Here is a 27171-nt window from a genome sequence, read left to right as displayed (position 1 = left end):
CATCCTTTATTCCTTCACTCCAAATCATCCATCCATTCCTTGACGATGAGGCGAACGAATACCACACGCCAACACAGCATTAACCTTAGAATTTGCTGAACTTCTTCTTAGATCCGGCCATTTTGCTGACCTTCAGCACGTTGAAGCGCACGGTTTTGGAGAGTGGCCGACATTCACCAACGGTCACGATATCTCCAGCTTCGACATCACTGTAAGAGTGGAAAAGAAATTAAAACAACTATTAGCATTTCTGCAATCAAGTACAAGTTATTTGAAATATCATATCGAAAGTTTTTTAAATAATTAAAAAACACAATTAAAAATAAATGAAAACCGCTCAAATAGGTGAAATAAACTGATTTAATAAGATCTGTATCTGTGGAACAATAATCATTTGCTATTTTAAACCATACCGAAAATGTGCGCCTTGTTAAACAGACTGTTCAAATAAATGCATTGCGTAATAGCCCTTTCTATAATTTTAACAGGAATAGTTTAGTATTAGTTTTTCTTAGAGGATGTTGACTTTGATAGTTGAGTATCCATCCTTTCCTCTATATATCTGTCTTTGGGCCATCTTTTTTTTCTGGGTATGGTAGGATATGGTACCGATTATATTGTTTTAATGTTAACCCTGCTATGGCCATAGATTCCAATTGAATTATATAAATTAGTTTTAGTTAACTATCCAATTCTTCATGTGAAGGACCCCAATTGAATCAATATTTGCCAGAATGCTATTATAAAATATATTTTGGAACTGGTTAATCAACTTAAATTACGGGAAGAATATTGATCTTCAATCAAGATGTTCTGCTTCCTTCATTTTCTAGAAAAATTACAATCAATGAAAATCAGAGCGACAATTTTGATTTGATTGGTTTGACAGACATGACCTATAAGATCCTTTTGTCAAAAAAAAAAATGAATGTAGCATTTCTATTGGACAATATATCGAAACAAGAATAGATTTTAACAATTGATGACTAAATTTATCACATAGCCGATTATTGAGTCCTTGCTACGGGGATCGGTCCAGATGGGATTTTGTCTCGTTCCTATCGTGTGAAGACTGCTACCAAACTATGCCTTGTTTAGAGATGACAGAACTTTAAAAGCAGAATATACCTTCCTTACATTGCTGAGAAGAGGGAATATTTAACGTATGTATATTTTTGTCAACTGAAACAATTACTTTATCTAAAACAATCTTAAAATTCTTTGTGATACTACAAAGTAAAAAGGCATTGACATATTGTTCTCTTCTTCTTGGCGTAACGACCTACTACGTCATAACGATCATTTCTGGCTTACAGGGTTTCGTTTCATATAACATTTCAACCCTAAGGTGGTGTTTTGCAATCCATTGAAGGAAATTTTCAGTCGATGAAGAGATATTTGCAATCATAAAGGAGAAATGTGCAAACATACAGAGGAATTTTTCTAAAAATGTTTGGGAGAGCTATTTTTCAATTTTCATCATTACCACGATTGAAATGTTCCCTTATATGATTATATTAAACTCTGTACTAGACTTATTTTACCACGTAGACGAATAGTTCAGTTCTTGCTACGGGAGAAAGGCTCGGACGGTGGTTTTGGTGGTAATTGTGTCGCTTGAATACTGGGAAATAGACGATTTGTTTTTTTTACACAAAAATAGTTCATTTAAACAACTATATGCTGAGCACGGAATAATTATCGCTAAAAGGCAACGGAAAACAATCTGGATTGCTCGCTACGGGACAACTTTTGGGCAGACAGATTCCGTACATGTAATGTGAACCGTTTGAAACGAAATTTATGACATGTACGAATTTGGTGCATCTGAAGCTACGTTTCGTGAACGTCTGCCTATGCATTCCATGATTGGTCAACTCGTCTCGTTAGATACGATGTAATTCTGTTCGATAATAAGACACTTCCATTGAAGTATTCTTTAAGACACTTGTATGTTTGATGGACTATACGAAATATTGAATATAATAATAACAATAATACTATAAGTAAAAATAAGATCTTGTCCACCTTTCTAGCTAACTGATTCAGCACGGCATACAATATAATAAATGACCACATTGTACTGTAGCGACTTTTTGCAACGGTGCTATCACATGATAACACCGGGAATTAAATGCCGCCATATATTCACTATTGCAAGACTTAAATGGCATCAATCTATCCTAAGTTACGAAAGATGCGAAGTGCACTTGCGAACAATAAAAGCTGAATAGCTTACTACCAACAAGCAGTACGGCCAGCGCACTAAGTGTGACACAACACTTACCGGAAACAGGGAGACAGATGCACGCTCATGTTTCTGTGCCGCTTCTCGAAACGATCGTACTTGCGAATGAAGTGCAAATAATCACGACGAATGACGATAGTACGATGCATCTTCATTTTACGAACTACGCCGGTCAGAATACGACCACGAATGGAAACGTGTCCAGTGAAAGGGCATTTCTTGTCGATGTACGTACCAGAGATGGCCTAAAACAAAGTAAAAGGAATATTAATTTAACATTTTGAGCATACGCACACATATCACGCCATGAGCTTTGCACTTTCGGCTCAGATAACATGAATTGGGTTAAGTTGAAATGGTTTCCTCATTTTTGTATCGGAAGACCATCGTGAAAAGGTATCATCAAAGGGTGCGTCAGTTGATTCGATATTTTCCAGCCACCAAGGATGTGATACATACCTCTTTCGGGGTTTTGAATCCGAGACCAATGCTGCGGTGCATACGCAGACCCTTCTTCTTGGATACATTCTTGCGGTTTAGGTTGATACCCAACTGCTTTTGGAACGCGCGGATATTTTGCTGTGAAGAAAAGGGAAACAAAAAGTTGGGTTAACTTGGATGCCACTTGCTTGGAGGTAAACAAGGCAGAGTTGCCGCATAGTGTTGCGTTTCAATCGCGTTGTTCAAAGCACTGTCAGAAGCGATCATTATAAATTGGGTTATAATCTGACAATCTTCACTTTTGTCTCAGCAGACCGTCATGATTTTTTCATCAATTCAGTGCACATAACTCTATCAACGTTTCATCCAAAACTCACCGCAACCCGACGGCCGCCCTACATAGCACATCGGTTTGCCCGTCAAACAATCCCAACACATGGACATAGGATCCGCATTTTTACGCCGAAACTACCACAGCCAGTTGGGTTTCTTTAGCAATCTCAAACACTGCCGTTGTTGCTGAATGCGATGCACATCGGAAAATTTTGCTGGCAACTATTGTTCAACGAAAATAACGCTTTTCTTTGCCTTCAGCACAGAAACCTACCTGATCAGCCATCTTTACGTCGCGAAAAAGAGAGAAGGAAGACAGGAAGCGTGTCAACGAGAGTCGTTTGACGTTTGTCAATCTTGCGGAAATTGTAAACCATCCGAGTTCGGAACCGCTCCGATGCGGAACATACAAACTTCGCTATTCAAAACTTCTGCATTTTGAGACGTTGCATATGAGGAAACTATTTATGAATCTTAATTGCTGGACGTTCTCTTTTTGATCATTTCTATCGTTTATGCCAAGAACGCATTTTTTACGCAAGCTATTTTTATGCCATACCAAAATATCTTTTTATTTTGTATTATTGATGCATCCGTAGCAAAACTTCATCGATTATCGAAATAGTTCAAGGCATTAGTATTGTTTGAAATGTTTTTTTAACTATCCGAAGCATTGTTTTACGTAATTGTAATTGATTTTTGTTGGCTAGATTTATGATTTAGTGTTTAAATCAATTCTTCCTTTACCAACACACTAGGACTGTTTTATTAATTGCTTCAAGTTTAGTGTTGCAATTATTATGTATTTTTTAAAAATTGTTCATAATTGCTCTATCACAATTCCATTAATTTTATTTCTTGTCCTAGTTTACCGTTTATGAAAATGCGATTTCTTTCTTACTTTGTGTCCAACTATCTTTGCAAATTCATGACTGTGCGTTACGCATAGCTTAATAAAAAGTATTTGCGGCTCACACAGCATTTTTCTCCATTTAACCAAACGAAGAAAACACCTTAAAACAATACAATCATTTTAATAACTACATCGGTAGGGTTTATTTGACTATTCGCGCTTCACAATCATGTTTACGATAGCTACAACACTTAAAACAAATTAAACTCGTGTGGCTCGTGGATGTGCGATCGACATAAAATGATACTTTAACAAATTAAAACAACTAAAGCTGCCATACACCTTGTTTCGCTAAGGTGTCTTCTTGCTCAAACGTAATCTATTCGACGGATAAATTATTCTTACAGTAGTGTTCAACACGTGTTTACCTCTCTTCAACGAACCTAATTAACTGTTCACGGTCGAATGATGATCGCAATGTCGATAAGATAATCCCTATCAGAGCTCAGCCCCTTTGAAATGCTACTAAATGTTGCTTGCGGTATAAATGCAGTACCCTTATGGTGCATTAGTCCTTCTTCTTTTCGGCTATCGATTTGATTGCCTTGATGGGGTTATCTTTACATTCCTTGTATAGATTATTCAAATCAAAAGCAGCTTTCACGTTATCGGAAGAAAAGAAGAACTTCACTAGTTTGCCCTTGCTGTCCGCGTACGGCCGACGAGCGACTTCTTTGCCCTGACGAAACAGGATCACGGTGGGTAATTGACGGCTGAAGGAGCTGTCGGAGACGTGGTACTTTTCGCCAATCTTCGGGAACCTTCCGATGTCCAGCTTGCCAAATTTTAAGTTCGGCAAGGCGTATTCATTCGATAGTTCCGAAAAAACAGGAGCAAACGTCACGCACGCAGGATTCCAAACCGTGTAGAACGTTACCAGCCAAGTAACGCGCTTGTCTTTCTCGAGCTCCTCCTGCAATCCGTTCTCGGTACGGAAGTACAGCACATTCTCCGGTCCGGTGTACGTTGGTTCTGGCAATAGCAGTGCAACCAAGATGAAAAACACGAAGTAGATCATGCCCAGACGGATATCGTTGTAAAACCACAGGCCCAGGTTTGCGATTTTCGTGTACATGAAGCTGGAGGTAAGATAGTTGATCATTGTCACACTGCCTGTTTTCCTCGTCCGGATCATGACCACAATCAGCAGAAAGAACAGGATTTCCGTTTCGCGCCCATCGAGCTCGCACTGGTCCTCTTGTTGAAACAGATTAGTCCATAAATAGTCACAGATGAACGGTGCTCGTTTTGCGACGATGAACGAAATGCTCATCAGAATGTTGATCCAATAGTAGGGTTTTAGCAACAGCAGTAGGTCTTCTTTGAACGACATTTTTCACTTTCAGGCATCTACGGATGCCGTTGATTACGTTAACTTGGACTGTGATTATCACTAAACGTATGCTAATTAATGTTTCCTCCTTCGGCGGCCTTCTGCTTTTCTTGGCTATTATTGACTTGTCAAGAACTGGAACACGAAAAGACAATTGATTTCAAAGGGATCTAAAAAAATGCTGTCACAGTCAAAATGTCATTCGCAATGTCCGTTCAAATAACAAAATACAACCGTCTTCTTCGTTTGAATTTTGCACGAAGCGTTGCGTAAAAATGTATTTCATCTTATATGCAGATAGATTTCTTGTAACAAAACGTGATTAAATAAACTCAAACTTGCTTGTTACTACGGAACGATAGTTGCCGATAACTCGTTGGTTATTTTATCTTTAATCTCTAGTTCCACCAATGCTTTTGCTTGTTCCACAATATGCGCATTCCTTTCCATCAGAAATGATTTTTGCTCAAAGTATTTGATGATCGCTTTATCGAATGCTTCGGTTTCGGCAATGTAATTATCCACTGTTGGACTGTCAGCAGGATATCTTCGCTGCTCATCGCTCAAAATGGATGCATCGACTTTGTGGGATGATGCACGTAGCTGCTGTAATTTATGAGATTTGGTACGAAGCAAACTAGTCCATTGTTTTATTTCCAGCCGGAGCTGCTTCTGATATCTGAAACATAAATATAGATGTAATTCGTACTTCATGGAAAGCTATTTTTACCCCGTAACGTTTCCCGGCGTTAAATACATTTTCTTACTTGACTAGTTCATTCGAGGTCGAGCCGGAATCGCTAGCTGATGATGCAGAAGAACACATTAAAAACTAACCATATCTACGAGATGTTTGCCGTTCTTACCTTGATTAATAGAAAACAACGATGAGCGTCGACGAATAGAAGGAATTTCTTCCATGGTTAATAATTAATTTTTAATGTGAAATGCGAAATTACACCAGCTATGCGTGAACAGTGATGCCGAACCGCGCAATGTTTTGTTTATGTTGATGCACTGACAGCTGGTATATCTATATTATGAAAGCGATCTAAACATATTAGATACATTTCAGCCATTCTTGATGAATGTTTGGAACGGAAAAAGGTTAGCAATTATTTTAAATTTTATATACGAACAGAGTATTCAAGTAGAAATATTCGATAATGTTTGAACAAAATAAACGCGCTTTAATCTAACCAGCCAACGGATTCGCATGTATTGTTACACTGTTAATTTTTTTCTCTGCTAAAGGTCGGTAAGTTTTGGGATTCACGGTCAGTTTTTCCAGCTCATCCAATGCCTCAAATCCGTCAATGACCCTGGAAGTATGTTACGTATCGTTGTTTAGCACTTATTTGATAGACAGCAGTCTGAGAAATATTACCAACTCTATGTTACTTACTTGGCGAACAACGTATACTTGAGATCCAGGGCAGGCTGTGCGGCATACGTAAAGAAAAATTGACTTCCATTTGTGTTAGGTCCACTGTTTGCCATCGATACCATGCCGCGTTCATTATGCTTTAGATTTTCTTTAAATTCGTCTTCGTATTTCCGTTTCCAAATGGACTGTCCACCCTTTCCTGTGCCTGTAGGATCACCTGTTTGGACGATGAAGCCTTTGATATTTCTATGGAACAGATTCCCATTATAGTAATCGCTCGCACACAGGGCTAGGAAGTTTTCACATGTTTTAGGACAATCGTCGCAAAACAACTCTAACTTTATGTCCCCGACATCAGTGTGTAATGTTACGCTCTGGAAAACAAAAGCATTTGAATTAAAGCAAGGAATTAGCTTTGAATAATCTATAAGCATTTACCATTTTGCAGATTTTACCGGTGTTGTATTCACGGTCTGGAACAATTCTTCTGTTTGTTTACATCTTATCTGACAACTAGGCATCCAAACGATTCTGAATATGTAGCTATGTTTACACTATTACCAATCTTAAACATTTATTCCTACACCTACAGTGCATACATTTTTTACCGCCAGATATTAACATATTTGGCTTTCGTATTGTTCCATATTTTTATGAAATATATATGTTCCATGAGATTTTATGAAATTATTATGAGCTTTGGAACCTTCAAAAGTGCTTTAGAACCATGATGTCAATAAATCAAAGTAAATGATTTTTTCTGTAATACCCATAGCTTATTAAGCTATTAATAAGTGATAGCCATTTTTGCTTATAGGATCCACGGCCCAGTGTACTATTTGAGATTCATCTTCTTCATCGGCACAACCTCAAGAGGTCTAGGCCTGCAGTTTCTTACTTTCTTTCACTTTATTTACCCGTAGCCGGAAAGTCAATCCTGCATATGGAGGTTTAGTTAGAATAGAATTTTGGACCGGTCCTGTCCTGTAAAGACCGGTGCCCCTACGGTGGTAATTAGGACATCAGACATCAGGAAAACACTTGCTCGTCCGACTTTACGAAGCTGCGCTCCTGGTGCATCTTGTCCTGGAAGAACTGGGTTTGGAAGAGACGAACAACTTCCACAGCTAAAACGCATTCAATGTCATAAGATGATATGAAGATCCATTATAATGATCGACAGTATAAGTTTACCTGAAGCGTTTTACTACCAACAAAGCAATTAATCAAGACGTGCATGGAACACACAAGACATTGCTAATATTTTCTTGTACGATGCTTTTAAAAACTGCTGCCCTTTGCATTTCATTCGTCCGGAACCGAAGGACGAATAGCTTTTCCATTAGCCTCCATTACAGTAACATCCAGCCATAAACTTTAGCATTAACTTTTTTGCGCTACCCCGTCTACTTACTCGTGCTTTGGCACCAGAAATATGCACTCATTTTTATCAACCCAGCTCATCCCGACTACACCGCCACCGGGGCAATTTAAAGTTTTGCGATAGTTTCGTTCCTAGGTCTGTCGGTCTAAATGTACACCGAACCCGCTCGATCGAACAGATGCGGGAGATATTAAATATTCCTGTCACGCACCACACAAATCTCGCCAATATCTCGCCACCAGACAATCTCAACAGCGGTGTATGTGTGTGTGTGTGCATGTTTAGCTGACTTCACTCAGCAACTTTCACTACCGCTTCCGGTAAAGTAAAACGAATAAGAAGAGAAAGAAAAAAAGAGCATCACACGGCGCATGGGAAGAAAATATAAGCGCGCGGAAGCATGACGGATGGGAAAGGATTTGAAAAGAAGGAAAAAATATATAATACATATGAACATGAGCACGTGTATGCATGTGGGTAGTGCAGTCTTGTTGATGATAGGATGGCACTTTGCAAATCGTATGCAACGACCGAGGACGAAAGAAACGGATCAACGGTTGTGAAGCACAAACGGTCCGGGGATGCACATTCTCACCCCTTAACCTCAAACCACTGGCCGAGATCGAATGATTTATGCTTCAGCGAAATTGTGCACAAAGTAAAAGTGACGAGGAAGCTGGTGGGTGAAATGAAAGGTGGGGAAAAAAAATATCCCGATGCATGGCGTCGCATGACGACAGGTGAATAATGCAACTCGGCGTGATCCATGGTACGGTAGGTCAGTTGCTCTCAGGCACCTACATTCGACCTCCACCGTTTTCGAGCGAAAAGCGGATGATGGAGTGACGGAGATTAAGATGGACCATCTGCAATGGCGAAACGGCACAAATTTTTCACTCCTTTTGCTCGAAAAATTTGCAACCTGGTGTTAAGGTGTAACTTTTGCTGGCAAACATTTAATCTACCAAAAACCCCGCCGTGCTGTCGGCTAGGCAAGCATGGCAAGCAGCAAGGAACAATAAAATATGGTATCCATTCATTTTGTGCCCTCTTCTGCCCCAAAAGCCGGTCACCAAGATGAAGAACCTGCGATGTGCACCAATTTAAAACGTTGTTTAAGCAGTGCATAGTTTTATCAGTTGTAGCTACACTTTCTTGTGTCGATTTACTTCCACATGGCGCGGGGAAAACCCTACCCCATTTCATCCCCTTTCTGTCCCCCTCCAATGGTGGCCTCACATTCTGCATTTTCGGTGCATCCTTGCAACAACAAAAAGAAAAAAACGACGGCTGCCCGCTTTCGGTTGGGTTGTGCTGGCAAATTACAAACCACCCGGAACAGCACCGAACCACAACCGAAGAGCAAACTTTTGAACTTTTCCCATTGCAACGTTCGCTCATTTATCAAATTGTTAGCCACCAAAACAACGTACTTTGGCCAAGGGAGGAGAGAGAAAAAAAAACAATAAAAGAACCTCGCTTTAGATGGGAAACGGTGCCATAAAACACTAACACACATAAAAGGTCAGCGAGTGTGAGTGTACCGGTGTGGAAAAGCTTCCGCCCGGAAAGCAAACCGTCGAACGGACGGAAGAAGCTACAAATTGAGCGTTTTTGCAGCGAGACTGCCCCCACACAGCAGAGGCAATGAATCGGATATTCAATATTGAACATAATAATTTCCGCTATCGCATTGTGAAGTTGCTTGGCGAGACGGGATGGAAGGAGCTAACCTCGGCAGGAGTGTGACTGGAGCTGTTTCGCCCAGAAATGTGTTTTCAATTTGCTGGCCCACTGAGAGCAATTAAACTTTAGCTAGATGAACGGACTATCCTCCAAATTCGGGGTATTTGCGCTTACAAACCCACCCAGCGTCACAGATGCCAAGAATCATATCGAATGCACTTTTCAGCACGTAAGTGCACCGGAATTCAATATCCTTTAGCTGAGCGGGTGAATGGGGTCGGAAAAGAAGCGAGAGTGTGTGGCACAATGCATAGTGATCGTGCCCTTTTACTACACCCTAATAGATGTAGTGGATGGATTCCGGGTGTGGAAACAGTGCTATTTGGGTTTTGTGCAAATGGTGTGCATAAATTTTAACCCTTGCCCTTGCCAAATGGTCGGAATGAATGGTGCATCCGAAATGGACCCACCAGTAAGGTGAGCAATTTGGGGTGAGAGATATGAAGCAAAAGAAGAAGAAGTAAAAAAAGGTTCAGTCAGTAACGGGTAAGGAAAAATACCCAGATACATAATACCTGAAGTGTTGCTCAAAAGCGCAGGACCGAAAGGATCCTGTCCCTTGAATGGTCTACGAAATGGGACCTCCCAGGTTCGGACTGCATGGGAAGCACATCCGGGAAGGGTAACCACTGACAGAAATGAAAAAAGTAACGGAAAGATGCACAAAAAAGAAGCAGAACAAGAGCAAGGCCACTAAAAACGGATAAGCGAAATGGCAAAATCTGGCAGTGGTGCATTTGGTGGGACCAGTTTATGGCGTTCATGGTTACGTTGTTGGTTGCACTCTATCACTTGCTCGCGTATTCATTTACTGCCCGTCAGGTGATGCTTTCCGACGGTGCACAAAAGGACCATCGCCAACAAAAGGTTGATGAAGTGTGAACGTTTGAAAATGGTGAGTTTGGCCACAATCGCTCCACTTGTTCGTGCTTTTGAGGATAAAAAATTAGTTAAAAAAATCAATCTGACTGTTTTTAAAACTAGTCTGTTCATTCTGTCATTGTAGCTCGGGTATCATTGTTTTCCTTTGATTAATATTACATCTACGATTCACGTACACCTGTGGTACATTTGTCATAGTTTTGGATTGCAAATTGATACGAATTGGGGTTTTTTATTGGCTTTTATTTTTAAAAGGTTTTTGGTCCATAAATAGAATTTCAAACTCAGAAGCTAAAAACTGCAATATTGATCTCTTCTTCTGCTTTAGTGGTACTACAACCTCAAGAGCTCTAGGCCTACCATTTCTGGCTTCTTTTGACTTTATTTTCCCGAACCTGGATAGTCTGTTCGGCGTACGGGTGATTGTACCGGTTCTGTCGTGCGGAACCGGCGCGGCCATCAAATACTGCGACAAGCGATAAATACTCGTAAAATTTGTACATGTAATTGTAATTGTTAAATTAAACTAGAAAACGCTTTTGAAGACCCGTACAAAACTGTTGTTAATGTTAACTGTGGGATACTCTAAAGGAAATTGTGAAAAAAAAACCTCGAGGAATTTTATTTAAAAAAACTTAATTCAAATGAAGGAAAAATACAGAACTCAGGGAAAATTGTACGATATTCTGAGAAAACTTAAAAAAAAAATTGTGGCAAATGGCATTTAAACTCTAAACTCTAAGGTGGAAATAAGAAAAAATTCTTTACAAAAAATCCTTAAAAATTGCGGAAAAACTCAAATAATAACACTGGAAAACTAATGAAATGCAATGGAAATGTCGGCCCGGTGGTGTATTAGATAGGGACACCGGTCCAGTAGAATGTCATTTGAATGAGATATGTTGATTAATTAGCAAATTAGTCATTAATTAATATCTTTCGTTATTGTATTATATTATTATTCCGCAGTTTATTCATGATGAATGGATTTAATTGTTTGCTATACATTCAAGGCATTAGCATGGTTTTCTGTCTTTTATCTTTTATCTTTTGTGACAGTCAGCATTTTTTGTTGCTTCTCTTTATTGCCTAAAAGTTATATTTTGCGTTGTTAGTATCCATGATGCGATTTAAGTTCTTTTTTTTTGTCAAACGCAGACAATAAAGTCACGTTGAACTTACGCATAACTAGTCCAAAAACTGTACGCTCCAATCAACATAACTGCAACCGCATATTAACTACAAGCTGTTTTGTTTCACGATAGTACACCCTCGATGGAGCCGATACTGCCGTCCACCAGCCGGATTAAGTAGATGCAAATTGAGAAGGAAAGTAAACTCGATCAAACAATGCACGCGGCATGGTTGTATGCCATGCGCCACCAACCATGCATGAGTAACGCTAATTCAATTTTTATGTACCCACGCATGAACGATGGTAAGGACGCCAACAAATGGTTTGTGTTTGCACTGGCAAGATAGAAAAAAAACCGTTTAGATCGCATTACTCTCAACACCGAACGCTCATTCATTTCGTCACGACACAAAGATGTAACGGCGAACGCGGGCTCCAGCAAAATAGAGGCGCACAAACAGCATTGGTTGTAGTTGAAACTGTTGCTGCTTGCAGTTAGCTTCTCCTGGCTTTACTCAATATGTTTTTCTTTCTCGATAGAATAGAAGCTACAAAGAGCAAATCCGTACGGCAAACGCCCTTCTATTGATGGCTATTTCCATCGTTCATTGGGCCAGCGTCGAATGTATTTCTCTCGCATTTCTGGGCTGGTGGCGTACTCGTATGTGCAGCTTTCGTACGTACGGTGCATTGTACTGCCTCGGCAGCTCGTCAAAGGTAAATAGAGTTCGATCTGGTTGTGCGATCAAACGTTGAAAATACTAAATTGGATTAAAATAATCCATTTTCCCAGCGCTTCCGCTTCGTATGCACCCACACAAACACTGTGCAGATGCATACAAATTTCTCACTGGCGTCTTCGCCATAGAAATTTGCTAACCACATTAAAGCACGCACACAAGTAAAGAGTAAACGCCTTGTGCGATGCTAACCATTTACGCTAATTCTCATGTGCGGATCATATACATTCATGACTATTAGTGCGTAAATTCCTCGAACCGGATAACTCATGTGTTTTTATAAGGCATTAAAGCAAGCCAAAGGTTACCAACGCATTAAAAAAAAAGAAAACTGGTTTATCGAAACTTTCAAACAGTAGAAAAAGTTTACATACAGTAAGGAAAACTTACATAATTGTAGTATTTTCTCTCTATTTATTCTATTTTCTAGTACAATCATTTCCCGTGATACGCGACATTCAAGTTACGCGAATTTGAGTTAGGCGATTCTTAAAATTTTTACGGTTCGTGAGATTTTTTATGTGGAATAAATTTTTTTTATTTGACGATTTAAAAATTTCTCACAAGAATACGGAGCATTTTACTATTATAACAAATACTTTTGGCAAAATTGTGCTATAATTGTAAAATAAACGAATAAATGCCAATTGTGAATGTGCTTCGTAACGTGTAAAGAAGTAGTCGAGCCATAAATTCTATATAAAACCAGTATTATTAAGGTATAATCCGAGTTACGCGAATTTCTCTGGCACGCATTATTTGCGTAACTCCGGAAAGGACTGTAAATAGCAAATACGCAAAAAGCATTCATATTTTATATCAGCTTTTACAGCAACGGCACACACAAAATATATTAAAAATGTTTTTTGACAAAGCTGTGACACATGTCACGAAGCATAACATGTTAAGTGAATATACTCTTCCATTTTCATTAAATCTGTTTAGCGAATGGCCATTTCATCACATTATTCGCGTCATACTGCTACCATCCACATTCGAAAATGTGCATCGTGCAAATTTTAACGGAGTACCTACCAGAGAGAAAAAAAAGCATACTATCTTCTCATTAAGCAATGCCGGACGGTATGTTTTGTTAATGATTCCCAACGGTCTTCAGGAATCGTACCAGGTGTCTGTTCAGGAGCATCCCTTTGGCTATGGATCCCACTCGTAACGGTGGGCGAGAAGTATGCTATCACTGCGCTGTACTCCGGCTATTTGCTGGAAAGCTGTCCAACCCCCCGGGCAATACATCAACTAGGGACCATGTCCGAAAACGATGAGCCTTGCGATTTTGCCGTGACCGTTCGAGCGACACATACTTCTCATTTTCCCTGCATGGAGTAACGTTCCCTGTGGCCACAGAGTTTAGCCGGATGAGAATGACAAAGTTGGTAAAAGCTGTAAACAGCCTCGTGCCGTAAAGTGTAAAATTGATCTCCATGGATCGATCGAAAACCGATCGATCAGAATTGAGCTTCTCTGTCCTAGTGGGCGGTGAAGAGTTTGTTGACATATTGTTCGAATCCTAGAGTTTCATCGATATGGTCATTCAGTTATCATTTAGCTAGCTGTTTACACAGTAGAAACCCTAGATCTTTCTTTTCAAGATGTTTTTTTTAACATTAAACAAATTCTATCTAATTTCTATTAAAATAAATCTCTTGAAACAACTTTCGTATCTTAACCTCTAAGTTACGTTTTTATGTTGGGAATGTTTTTTTTTTGTATTTTTGTTTGTTTTTCCCTCGTTGATGTAATATAAAACACATTTGACCTTTAGTAACGTTGCTCTACTGTTTTATTGAGTAAATTGCACCTGTCGCCAGTTTTATAAGGTGAAAAGCATTCATTATTTTCACCTCCGGTTGTTTTACAGCACAGCATTACCCAGGAGACCGTTGAAGCTGTCGACAGTAACCATACCAAGTACAAAACCCTCGTATAAGCGGCACTAGCGACACATCGGTTGGATGGCCACAAAGTGGACGGTGTCATTTATTGGAAGCACTTGAACCCATAAAGCTTGACTTTCTGACATGCTGTTTTCAGCCGTGTACGATGCGGAAGTGTATCAACATCGACGACAGTAAGGTTATTTTATCACGCTACATCTGCGCTGGTATACAGAGGTTTTGTTGCTCTCCATGCACTATAAATGTTAGCTGCAAAGTGGTCACAATCGCCGAACAGCTACAAACAAGCAACACTTATACGAAAGGGAAAATGTGAAGCAGTTTGTTGACGAAAGCGCACTCTTACCTTTTGCACTACTTCTTATCCGTGCACTAAGAAGAGTGAACAACAAAATGACCACCAATCGAGTTTTGCCGGGTCAATTGGCACGTCTCCATCATTTTATGGAGTTGTTTTTGTACTTAAAGCTTTTTAGTAAATCGTCGTGTTATTGTGTTTTGCTACCATTTCTATAAGAAGAATTATATATCGAAACTATAGTAAATCTCTTCTGCGATTATACTATAACCTAGAAACTGATAATTATAACTCGAGGTGTGTAATGCTCCTCTTTAATTTTATACAATTTCATACAGCAAACCTTTAAATCTTGGTCCCAATAAATTTCTATCGAATCAATCCTTATCTTCGGTGGCCCACATGACAGCATTAGTGGTGGTTGTTGTCGGCCAATAGGCATTAATTCTCTTATGATCCCCGTGGTCGTGGTTCATTTGCCTGCATTCGAACGAAAATTGTATGCGGTATGCATCGACAACCACTACGCGCTTTAACCAATTAATTGTTAATAACGTTTATCGCCTGCGGTTCAATTATTTGTCCTCTGTCGTAGATGAAAAAAGGAAGGATCGAATTTAAATAAACAACAGCATGAGAGCTTTACTGTGGGGAACGGAAAAAAAGAAAACCCAAATACCAACGAAACCAATGAAACTGGAACAATACCGTACACGATGCTTAATTTCCTTCGCGCCAACTGCAGCGCACTGTGGGTGGGTGAAAATTTGACAAAAATAAAATGCTCCCTTGATTGATTTTGTATCGCTGCATCATGTTCTGATTATATTGCTTTATTTGATCGCAAAATGTTGCCCGATCGTACTCAATTTTATCCCCGAGCTCGGTTTTCAGCTTACGCTGTAGCGAAATTCCAGAACGAAGAAAATCGGAGAATAGATTAAATCCGTCCAAATAGTCAAAAACAATTCGCTCTACAGGTCGTAGTCGTGCATGGCCGGCAGGGCCGTGCATTTTTGGCGCTGCCGTTCACAACCGCTATTGTATGCATAATGTAAGGCCAGCAGGTATGGGTTATTATGATTTGAGATGGCAAACATTGTGTTCGGATTCCCCTTGCTCCACTCAAATTATGATCGCACCGAGGACAAAGGAATTTCCATGCCAAATAAAGAAACGATGTAACGTGCCACCTTCCTTGGCGCATAATTTAAACCGCACACCCATGTTCGTGCTGAGGTTGAACGTTTCACACGCGAAATGGAGCTATTATTATGAACGTTTAATACTTTTTCTGAGTTCATAAAACGATTCCATAGATATAAGTCCCTCATGTCTATCTGTGAGGGTAGTAGTTACAATGCGATAGCAATGTTTGCATTGCTAAAGTAAAAATGCTTATATCTGCGTTTGCTAAAATACTAAAAAGTGATCTATATCTCTGGTGTGTTCCCAACCGGAACAATAGTTGGTCAAACTTAAGCGTTGTCATGGAATTGAGTGATTTGATGCTATTTATATGTAGCTAGCATTATTAAAAAAGATGTATTTTATTACAGACTACGTAAACATTGAAAATGCCTACGAAAAAATGCCGAATAAGCAATTAAAATTATTTATCGACATGCCTATTGGTCTCAGTTGAACGCCAGAAAGTATCAAGGAGTTTGTTTATGACAGATAACACAATTTTACTGTAGGCTCCGAAATCTAAATCTCTGCTATTAAATTAAACGAAGAAAGCTTTATTTCTGTACGTAAAAATTTAAAACAATCCATTTTTTCCCAAAATATACCCCAAAAGTGCATGAAGCAATGATTATTTTTTTTTTTATGATCCACTTGCAGGAACTCTTAAAAATGATACTATGAGACTTTTCCCCGTGAAAATGACTAACCGTGAGAATGATATGAGGATTGTATGAACTGAAACGAATCTAAATCATTATTTGTGGGGAATTCTTGAGTGAAAATATTGATGTAATTCAACACTATCCACGATAGGTTCAAGAAGTTTACTCATGTGCTTCATTTGGAGTGAAGCAATTTTCTCGAACGTGTGAGATTTTTCCCCGCAAGAAATGACTAACCGTGAAAAATATGTGAGGGTTAATAAACTGAATGAACTAAACCCAATCTAAATGAATGGTTGCGGAGCAATTGTGAGTAAAACTGTTAACCTAATTCACGTTTGGTTCAAGAAGTTTACTCATAAGCTTCATTTGGAGTGAAGCTATTTTCCTGAACGTGTGAGAATTTTCCCCGAGAAAATGACTAACCGTGAGAGTATAATGAAGATTGCTAAAATGAATGAACTAAAACCAATCTAAATACGTGTTGCTGGAGAAATTGTGAGTAACAAGTTTACTCATGCGCTTCATTTGGAGTGAACGAATTTTTCTCCAGATTCACTCGAAAACTCACTGGATGTGAATGAATCGATTTCATTGTAAATTACTCATTGCGCCTTTTCACATAGACAGTTTTCTTCGTTTACATTCACTCACAAGCCTTTTCTCACGTTTCTGCCAGACTATTTGAAGTGTGAATTTATTTTCTCCTTCGAACAAACGCATGCGCAATATCCCCTTTAAGCATATTAAATGAATCAGGAATGACGGTTATAAGCTTCACAGGTACAAATTTAAAAACGTTTTTAAGATTTTGTTTTGTTTTGTTTCAATTTGAACAATGGTCATTTTATTTGATCGGATTTTTTAAACTAATTAAGTAAAGTTGAATTAGATATACGGCCGGGCCGTTCTTCAGATAAATAAAAATAGGTAAAGCTGAATTTTTCCAATTTCAAATAAATTATTGAATTTTTGTTTCACAATAAGTAAACTCTATTCTATTTTATTATAACTGTTTCTATAAACAACTATTTTTTTATTTTTCAATTAGTTTATAAATGTAGGATAAACTCCCAGTTTATTTTATTTATTTTGTTGATTCTATATTATGAAGCAATAAACATCTAAAAAACAACATTATTATTTCGCCCTTATTTTAATACAAATAAGCTACATTAATATTAAAAAAAAATCGTTATTTCATCATTGTTTTCCATCCTCATTACATCTTATTTTATTATATTCTTTAATAAACAATACGTACGCTTATAGACAACGACAACGCTTTACGTGTACTCTGTTGTGTCCTCACAACAACGTATCATTGCAATTGTACATCTATCCTTTCTTAACCCAATCCTGAATAGCGGCTTTCCGGCCATCATTTGTCTCGCTACCGGAAGATAAATTCGCAGATAATTTCTACCACACACGAGGTGAGGTGTAAATCCACAAAACCTGACACACGATAAGAAATGAGCACTGGCAGACATGCCTGCCTCACTCTCGAATAAGATTTCTTGGTCGTGCCTGCACGGTGTCAGTCATTGTCGACTAAAATACGATCTCCGTTTCGTTAGGCTTGTATGAATCATTCGGCTATGTTAAGCAAATAAACCCCCAGAAGCGCGTGATTCCTGGCACGGTCAAAAGTAACCCAGCGCCTTTCCGTCGAATGGCCTCACGATTCTGCAAGAGGCGGTGTGATGGCTGATGATTGTACGACTGGGTCGAAGCCTCACGGCGGACCGACAGGAGACTGATAATTACTCTCCCATTAACTAACGCTACCGCTGTCGACCCTTGGTGTATCGCATAATATTGCACGCCCGGGCAGGAGCATTAGCTTCAAAGCAGACGCGCAAAGCAGTCATTGGGTCGTGGCCCGGCACGCGGTACCGGTGAACGAAGCTGTTGTAGGATAATTTGCTTTTATCTAAACTGGAAACCCTTCGTTGACTACCATTTTTCAACCACGACCGTACGACCGCAGCACGTTTCTACCTTTCATCGTCCGTAATGATGTTGAGGGATAGTGATGTAAATTCATTTCATTTCCCTGCTTACCTTTTTTTTTACACCCCTTCAACCACCATCATTAAATTGGCACATTTCCCACATAGATGCTGCGTTACTTTCCTTTCCATATTTGCTTATTCGAAGCATGCTGAAGCTCCGATCACGTATCACTGGAGGGAAACCAACATTACAAATCTGTAACGTTTGGTTTACAAACAATCTTCATTCTTTTCAATCTTGTTCCTCGATGATGGAGACGCCTGGTTGTTTCTGGGATATTTCTTGAAGAAGGGCAGTGTGAAGAGAAAATGCAATGTAGTAGATATTAGACCGGGCAGTGTATGCCTATCGAACCATTCATTGTGCATTGCAGTATGTTAGCATCTAAAAGATTGCCATTTTCTAAATTGCTCTCGGTTGCTTTTACACGTACTATTTTTCAAATTCTTCGGTAGCCTGCATAAGGACAACCTTATTGTTGTTTGAATGATGAGGATGGTGCAAAATCTGTTAACTGTTCAACAAATGAAATCATGGGTGAATCTATTTTTCTTTAACATTGCAAATTATGCTGTGAACAAACAATTAAAGCTATTTCAAGCGCTGTTCAGGTAGGAAAATCTATCTCTGATAGTGCAAGGGTAAATAAATGGTAGTTCTGAACATGTAACCAATAATTTAACTAATCGTTTTCATTTTTTATAGAAATTTAAAGCTTAATTTAAAGTTTGACTGCTCAATTATAATCAGTAATGCTATCGCTGCGTATTTAATTCCATCTAAACAAAATATGAAACTATTTAAATATGCATTTATTTAAATTTGTTTTTTTTTTCTCCTAATCCTGTGGATATAAACTACCGACGCAATATTTGCGAATCTATTAGCTGGTTTCACAACCAACTCACCATATTTCAATTATATGCGTATCATACTGTTTTTATATCATAACTTGCTGTACCAGCGGGTTTTTTTCACTTCTATCCAACGCGTACAGAATGAGCGCACGTTTTGGGGAATGAGAATAATGGCAACAGCAATCAGTCAAAGAACCGCATTGCAAAACCACTAGCATCCAATCCGGTTGTTGTTATGCCGGCTAATAAAGCAATGCAATAATCTACACCACGCAAACAAAACGATTGAATTCTATTGACTCATTATTATTCCGTCAGTAAATTTTGGATCGCCGGGTCGGCTTTACCCGCTCCGCCAAGCGAGAAGCAAAGAGTAAACGTGTATTTCAAGTAGAGCCAATTAGTGGCCGAAATGCAGGCTAAAAATATGCGAATCAAGAATGTTGCCCTTTTCACCCAATATTTGACGAGTCTGATCATATATGATTATTTCCCGATCGAGTGCGGATGTTGGACATGTTGGATGTAGAGCATGTTATTTACTAGGCTAGGAAATGAATTCATCCTATCAGAACCTTCAAATTCTCGCAAAAGCTGATATTAATTGATAGTAAATTGAAACGGTTTCAGCAGATACATAGATGCACTCTTTGGTGCGTATACAATACGACGTGGGAGGATATGCGCTGCAAGGAATTTTCCCAAAAACCCACCATCGCAAGTCCGCTAGCCCTCTAATTCGATCAAGCTAACTGGAAAATTTCATTAATTATTAAATTGTACAACATGATACGAGTACGCCAGAAGGCCGCCACTCGCACACAGGATCACATCGGATGCAGAGGATGCAGTTTACACAACTCTGTGCCACTGCAACTAACTGTTGCAACCAATTTTTACCACCAACACACCATGTACGCACCGGGACGCGATTCTGCAGTGCATTATAAAATTGTCGGCAGCGAACAATTGGTGCATAATGCCGGCTTTTCCATTGCCGATTGACAACGGTGGCCCGTGGGTACGCATCGGGAATTTAATGAAAAATCATTGCAAGCAGACATAATGTAACGTACCGATCGGGTCCAATATTGTCCAACGGAACGTCCGGTTCGCAGGATTCAACGTGCGACAGGCACAAATCCTCTACAGCGAAAGATTCATGGCCCGATGGCCGGTGGGATTTGGTTGGTTTATTAGAATCTTCTGCTTATTTCCCGCAGTGCTGAAAGCTAAGCAATCATTTTCCAGGCGCATCAACCTTCAGGGGTAGTACTCGTTACATGCGGTTTTGATAGTATTTTTTCTGCTTGTTGTTTGCTTTAGCACACGAGGCTTTCCCATCGCCATACATCATGTCGGCGCAACAGCTGCCATCGCCAGATGGGAAACCGGACCACCGCCGGGAAGAGAATATTTGGCTTTGTACCGAAAGCAATAATATCGATGGGCTATTGAATTATCCCACTGACCCACGGCTATGGCCAAACGCTCACCAACCGATGGTGAATTAGATTATAAGCAATTGCGTTCATAAGAGACAATTTATGCGAAAATCGCAACTCTCATACTCTCATGTCAGAAGTATAAATAATCATGAATTCAAATATGATTCGGTGGATAATAGCGTGATTTACTACAATTAACACACTAGGTATTGTAAGAGTAGCATATTGGGATAGTTTGAGTTTTGTTGTATAACCCGTTCAGGCATATAATAAATAGATTTAAATTACATTACAAAAATAGGTTCAAAATTACTTCTATTTGCCTTCTGATCGTCTAAATCTCTCTAGCATCATACTATTCGTTGTGCATAGCATGTTTTAATCGAAAAATATATTTGAGGATTTGTATTGCATTATAAAATATTAAAGAAATATACATATCTGCCATCAGATAACGTAATACAAATCAGAAAAATGCACCAAATTATAAACAAAGCATGACACAATCTGTGTCATGAGCACTCATAAGTTAGAAAAAAGTCTTTTGAGAATTTTTAAAGATAAAAACATATTGGGGGAATCAAAAGTCTTCCCATGTGAAAGTACATTAATTCAAGCGTTCGTAAAAAGACATGCAGTGTAGAAAAAATAAATTAAGGTAACCCAAATCTATTCCTTATGCAAGAGGAATTTTAGAAATGTTCATTCCACGACGAAATGGCGGATGTTTAAAGTTAGAATGCAATTTTTATTCTTCTGACAGCTGTCATTACTCTTCCCATAAAATAAAGAAAAACAGTTTGAAAAACAAAAGCGTACGGAAGGCACTAGTAGATTATACGAAACATATATAGTGATAGTTTTGTATCAAATCTATACAATGGTCTTCTAGAAATTCTTAGTACTGATTTAACCTTAAAATACAAAATGTATTTGATCATTAGGAGTTTGCGTTTTCGTGAGGTAAAGAGTTTGCGCTCAGTGAATTGTAACTTCAGTGCATGTCTCAATTTTTCTTTTTTTAACGAACGACATAAAGAACGACAAGACTATTGGAATGTTAACCAAACGTACAATTCACATTAGTTTGGAGACATTTTCATCTCCAAACAGTGAAAGGGCGCTGCCGATATGACATGGCCGATATGTCTTCAAATAAAGATTTAAATTATTGAACAAGAGTTACTAAACTGTAAGCTTCACGAATTTACAATTTTTCGCAATTTTTAAAACACACTGACTGTGTAACTCCCTTAAAAGATGTTATGAACTTTGTTAAATAATGCAATAACATCGAGTTTTGAAACAATATACGAAAATCGAACTAGGTAATAAAAATCTATACCAAACGTGAAAATGGATCGAAGAATATAAGCAAAATTTTAAATGTGACACCAAGAAGTCTAAAGGTAACCTTGATGGCGGTAAGCCTTAGCTTAGCTTCAAGAAGCAGAAAACTCGTATTAAATATACAATCAGTAGGTACGAAAGAATTGGTGCTTCGTTCGTTGCGTTCCATCCATTCTTGACAAAAAAAATGATAATTTTGTTTCCGTTGGCCAAGCTTGCAAGCTGGGGAACTGCTCTACTTAAAATGAGTCTACATCACTTTGTTGCAAAATTTATTCCATGATTAAGCGTCATTTAAGTTGTGTGTCACCATTCAAAACATTAAGTAAATTTTGAAATCACATTTAGTTTCTTAACCATAAAAGTCAATTTAATAAACGGTTCCATCTTCACCAGCTCTTTATGCACGAAAAAGTTGCATTATTTCACCGATTAAATCCAAACAATGGAATTTTCGCAACCCACCATACTAAACGGCGTTGTTTCCATCAAACCGAACACTATAACGCTATTTCATATCAACCATATCCACATCCTGTCGTACGTGTCCTCCACGTACGAACATTTGTGCTCGACGAACAGTATCTGTTGCTGACCTAAAACCCGGTCTCTACCATCCAATTTCGGAGCGTCTGATAGTGAGACGCGACATAGAAAATTGATTAGAATCGATTAACCTAATGTGCCCCAAACCCAATGGTCCATACCATTGGCATACATCATGCGCGGGGCCAAAGGATGTGGCCCCTTTTGTGTATGTGCGTTTGTGTGTCTGTTTTTGTTTGGAACTATTTGCAGGGTTGCGGTCTTTTCGAAGGTTTGCTGTTTTTCTGCGTCTGTGCATGTGTCGTTCGGCGTGGTAAATGATGCAGATGGTTCACATGACCGAAGCAGCGGTGGTCGGGCATGACCAACCCAGAATGGACGCCGGATCGGTCGGTCGGTCAGTCAATGGTCCCATTTGCATCGTAACCGTAGCAAATATTCGCAATACCGATGGCTCTCTCGACGGAATGGAAAACAATTAGCCTTGGTCGGGAAGTTTTTCGTTTTTATCCAACTGTCTACTACCGGTAAACTCCGACACACGGGACATACGAGAGGAAGCGTACTATTAGAGGATATTTGAATGTAGTGCAAGAGGTACGGTACGTGTCTTGTTGATGCAAAGGATGATCATCAAATGGGTAGGATGTTGTTACTGGCAAATGGGCAAAACTGCATCATTCGGCACATTACAAACCGGTAGCCGGTCGTGCAGGCTGTGCCATTCGGTAGTAAAAGATAAACCAACTATCATCACGTATTATCACGAATGTGGTACTTTCGTGTCCCGGCACCGTTTGCAAGACTCTTTGCGTCAAACTGTTTTATACAGGACAGGATCGCTGCCTGTTGTACAGTCCCAAGAGAACCAGTACGGATTAAAAATAATTATGGTTTATCTTAGTTTCGGTACGTTGTGATGATAGTGTTGATTGTTGCACATTTGCTTCAGCAACAGATGAAAGATGAGATGGTACCGATGCATCTAGTGTTGGGTGTTGTACTTTGCATAGACTTAGGTTTCAAGACCTTGTGCACTGCACTATAATGAACTTGGAATTATTTACGCTTCTGCAGCTTCACAAAGGAAAACATTGAAACTATGAAGATTGAATTGCTGCAGGATCTAGTTTTGAAATGCAGATATTTTATTATTTATTTTGTCAACCGGAATCACAGAAGTGAAGATATTAAATATTATAGAAAGCTGCGCAATATCTCTAATATCACCGTGCAGCTAATGATAATAATAAATGTTAGATTTTTTTTTGAATTTGAATTTGATCTTGGATTTGCTCGCTCGATGTGTATTATAAAAGTGTTCTTGGAAATATGATCCATCTGCTTTTAATACAAAATTCTAAAAGCTATTTGATTCTTGTTCTTCAGCGACACAACAATCTCACGCGGTATACGCCTACCATTTCTGACATTCTTTGACTCTATTTACCCGCAACTGGATAGTCTGCCTTGTGTGCGGCAGATTTTTCGTCGTGTGAGACAGTACCTACCAAACTACCAAACATCACCACACCACCAAATCCGGTGACCTTTTTAAGCACTACATTAATTAAATGGAGGCGCCTAGCCTTCGATTCTCACTCAATATAAATATTATATAGCTGTACATTTTTCTTTATTCATGAAAAGCGACCCCAAAAGACAGTGTGGCTTAATATTAAGTTTTATTCAATGTATTATTCAATTCATTGCTTTTCATGCATATATAAGAAATAAATTACTTTAGTTTAAAAATGCCCCAATACGTAATCCACATTTACTACACCTCAGCGTTGAAGAAAATTTTAAATTGTAGTGTCCATTTTAATTCAATTGAAGTTCAGGTTTTTTGTAAGATCTTCAATACTATGATATTCCATACATCTACGTAACATCTAAACCATACATCTATAAAGCATTCACTCCCGAAATATGCTTAACTTAAATCGAAAAGCACAACACTTTATGGTAAAAATGCAATTTCCATTGCTTACAGATGGATCACCCGGTACTAGAAACTTTCTCGCAGGAAGCTTGTAAAAGCTCCATCTCTATGAATTGATTTTTTGGAAGCTCTTGTTGTAACTAGAACTTGTATAGAATGCAACTTTCTACATTTCAATCAACGAAACGTTCCACTAAGAGTATATCTGTGAGGAAAATTATTTGAATGTGAAGGCTTAAAGACTCTCACTCATTTGTGTTGCTGTTAATTGGAAATTTTATGTCAATTCTTATGGGTCCTTTTTAAATTATGTTCAATTAATTATGTTCGCATGAGTCGTCATATTATGCGTTCATAGTTCTAAAATTTTGTCCTGTACTATTATTGCCTTTCTTTGAGTAAGAGTTTTCCATGAGTAAATTGAAATAAACATACAACGGTCTTTATCGAAAATCAGGCAAACGTAGAAAAACTTCCCACCCAATTAAGCGCATTCGAAAGCAAATGAGCGAAAGAACGACCAGACGAACGGTTCTAAATGGCCGTGGTAACCGCTATACCTTTATACCGAAACGGGCAGTAAAATCTAAACCAAGATCACGGAAAAAGTTTTGTTGTTATCGCTCACACTTACATCGCAACCCTTCCGCGTTTCATCGTGCGCCTGCCTCATCGCCCCTATCGCTTCCGGGCAATGCGTCCACTTTTCGCTTGCATGAGTGTTTGTGTTCTACTGCGCTGGGATGTTTACAGAATGCTCGTTGACGAAAGCGGCACGGGTGGAACAGCAGAACACAAAACCTTCTGCATCCTTTCGTGTGGGCGCGTGAGTGTTCGATTGTTGACAAGCGAACGTCATCGCAACGCACGGGAACGTTTTGCCGGCTTTCCAGCGACGGCGCAGTAACGATGACGGCACACTTCACACAACTACAACGATTCTTCGGCAGGACGGCTTCGCAAGGATCTACCGAAGTCGGTTCGTTCATTCGTAGTTCAACGTTTTCCCGGAGCAGTTCAGTCACGCAGCTTCTCTGGCCCGCGATATTGGCCACTGTAAAGGGAAAGGGAAGATTTAAAAGTGAAGGCTACTAGAAAAAAAATACTCCAAAAGGATACACGCACACTGTTACCACCAGCAGTGCATTCATCGTTGAAAGTGCGACATTGGATAACACTGTGACCGAAGAGGAGTAACAGCAAACGCGTAAGAAAAAAAAATGCGTGTTCTTTGTTGAACAAAAGTGGTTTGAAGTGCGTTGTACTCTTGGCATAAAATACTCGAATCGTGAAGAATGGTTTATGATTACATAAAGAAATAGTTGCGATAAGCAAAGGGAGGTTAGTTGGTAAAATAGTGTGACTTACAGCTCTTCTATCAACATCATAAGAATACCACTTCGTTCTCAAACTAAGCTAGTATTTCATTTCTTTATTGTGGATTTTTATAACAATCTCTTAGCAGAAAGTAGATGCTAAAAGAGAACAATAACAAGAGCAGAGAGTTATTTTAGTGCTCTGTTATTAGTACACCGCGATATCAAAGTTGGCAACCGTGAAATTACGTCTTTCTTTTTGCGCTTGCACAGACGAAAGGTCACGAGGCAAGGAAACGCCAAGAATTTATCGGCAGCAGATTGAGAATGCCATCCGCTAGGACCAAACATTGTGTGGACTTTGCGTCTCCAGCTGCACAAACGTACCCGTCGCGGCCATCGCCGTCGTCGTCGTCGTCGTGGCAGCTAAACATGCGTAAGAGTGTGTACGTGCCTTTGTTTGTCTGCCTGCCTGCTCGGTTGGGCTGTGTTTGTGTGCGAGCTGTGTATGTAGTGACATAGATTGCGTGTACGAAAAATTTACCTTACCACGGAGGAGCAAAAAAAACTCTACAGCCCAAGCAGCGCACAGCTCTGCCTCCATACGGTCGGTGCTATTATCAACATCAACATCAGAAAGCTACGGCTTGCATGCCTTCCGCAACACAGGAAGTGCCGTGGAAAATAGTTCGTTTGTTTCAGAACACCATTCACGTGTGGGAAATGTGATGGCTTTGCGAAGAATTATGGTGCACACCAAAATAATGTCGGGCGTGAAAAAAGAGTACGGCGAGAAAATAGCGCCACACTACACCGTGTAGCCCTTCACGCGGAAGTGAAACGCCTTGACGAAGGTGTTTTGAAAGGCAATAGCGAGTGTTACGTGGCTTTGTATTTTGTTGTTGTTGTTGTTCACTTAATAAAGCAGATGCTTTTCCTTTCTACAGCTGGTAGTTTTAGTGCTTTTGAAGTGCGGTGCAAGTGCGAACGAAAATGGCGTTAGTGCAGCGAGGGCGTTCGGTTTAAAGCCACAAGCGCGTACCGTCCGTGTGTTTGCGTACGGGGAAAAAAAGATAATTTA

At 39.3% G+C, this 27171-nt stretch overlaps 4 protein-coding genes across 4 annotated transcripts; all 4 read right to left on the bottom strand.

The window, feature by feature from the left end:
* Positions 1 to 55: 55 nt before the first annotated feature.
* Positions 56 to 3342, bottom strand: LOC128715124 (40S ribosomal protein S11). Its single transcript, XM_053810004.1, has 4 exons — positions 3297 to 3342; positions 2708 to 2824; positions 2288 to 2493; positions 56 to 209 (listed from the first exon to the last, which is right to left on the bottom strand). Exons 1-4 carry the CDS (start codon positions 3306 to 3308, stop codon positions 86 to 88), a joined length of 459 nt encoding a protein of 152 aa, XP_053665979.1. The 5' UTR covers positions 3309 to 3342; the 3' UTR covers positions 56 to 85.
* A 1101-nt stretch (positions 3343 to 4443) lies between these two features.
* Positions 4444 to 5268, bottom strand: LOC128714752 (thioredoxin-related transmembrane protein 2 homolog). Its single transcript, XM_053809632.1, has one exon. It carries the CDS (start codon positions 5266 to 5268, stop codon positions 4444 to 4446), a length of 825 nt encoding a protein of 274 aa, XP_053665607.1.
* Positions 5269 to 5616: 348 nt separating this feature from the next.
* Positions 5617 to 6189, bottom strand: LOC128715064 (uncharacterized). Its single transcript, XM_053809947.1, has 3 exons — positions 6135 to 6189; positions 6036 to 6072; positions 5617 to 5947 (listed from the first exon to the last, which is right to left on the bottom strand). The coding sequence occupies exons 1-3, from the start codon at positions 6187 to 6189 to the stop codon at positions 5617 to 5619; spliced, it is 423 nt and encodes a 140-aa protein (XP_053665922.1).
* A 274-nt stretch (positions 6190 to 6463) lies between these two features.
* LOC128712560 (peptidyl-prolyl cis-trans isomerase-like 3) lies at positions 6464 to 25447 on the bottom strand. Its single transcript, XM_053807452.1, has 3 exons — positions 25409 to 25447; positions 6674 to 7029; positions 6464 to 6590 (listed from the first exon to the last, which is right to left on the bottom strand). Exons 1-3 carry the CDS (start codon positions 25445 to 25447, stop codon positions 6464 to 6466), a joined length of 522 nt encoding a protein of 173 aa, XP_053663427.1.
* Positions 25448 to 27171: the final 1724 nt, after the last annotated feature.

This window comes from Anopheles marshallii, chromosome 3 (genome assembly GCF_943734725.1).
Source record: "Anopheles marshallii chromosome 3, idAnoMarsDA_429_01, whole genome shotgun sequence".
In the NCBI taxonomy this organism is placed as follows: Eukaryota; Metazoa; Arthropoda; class Insecta; order Diptera; family Culicidae; genus Anopheles; species Anopheles marshallii.
The sequence above is the reverse complement of the archived record's forward strand: the minus strand, read 5'-3'. Positions and strand labels throughout refer to the sequence as shown.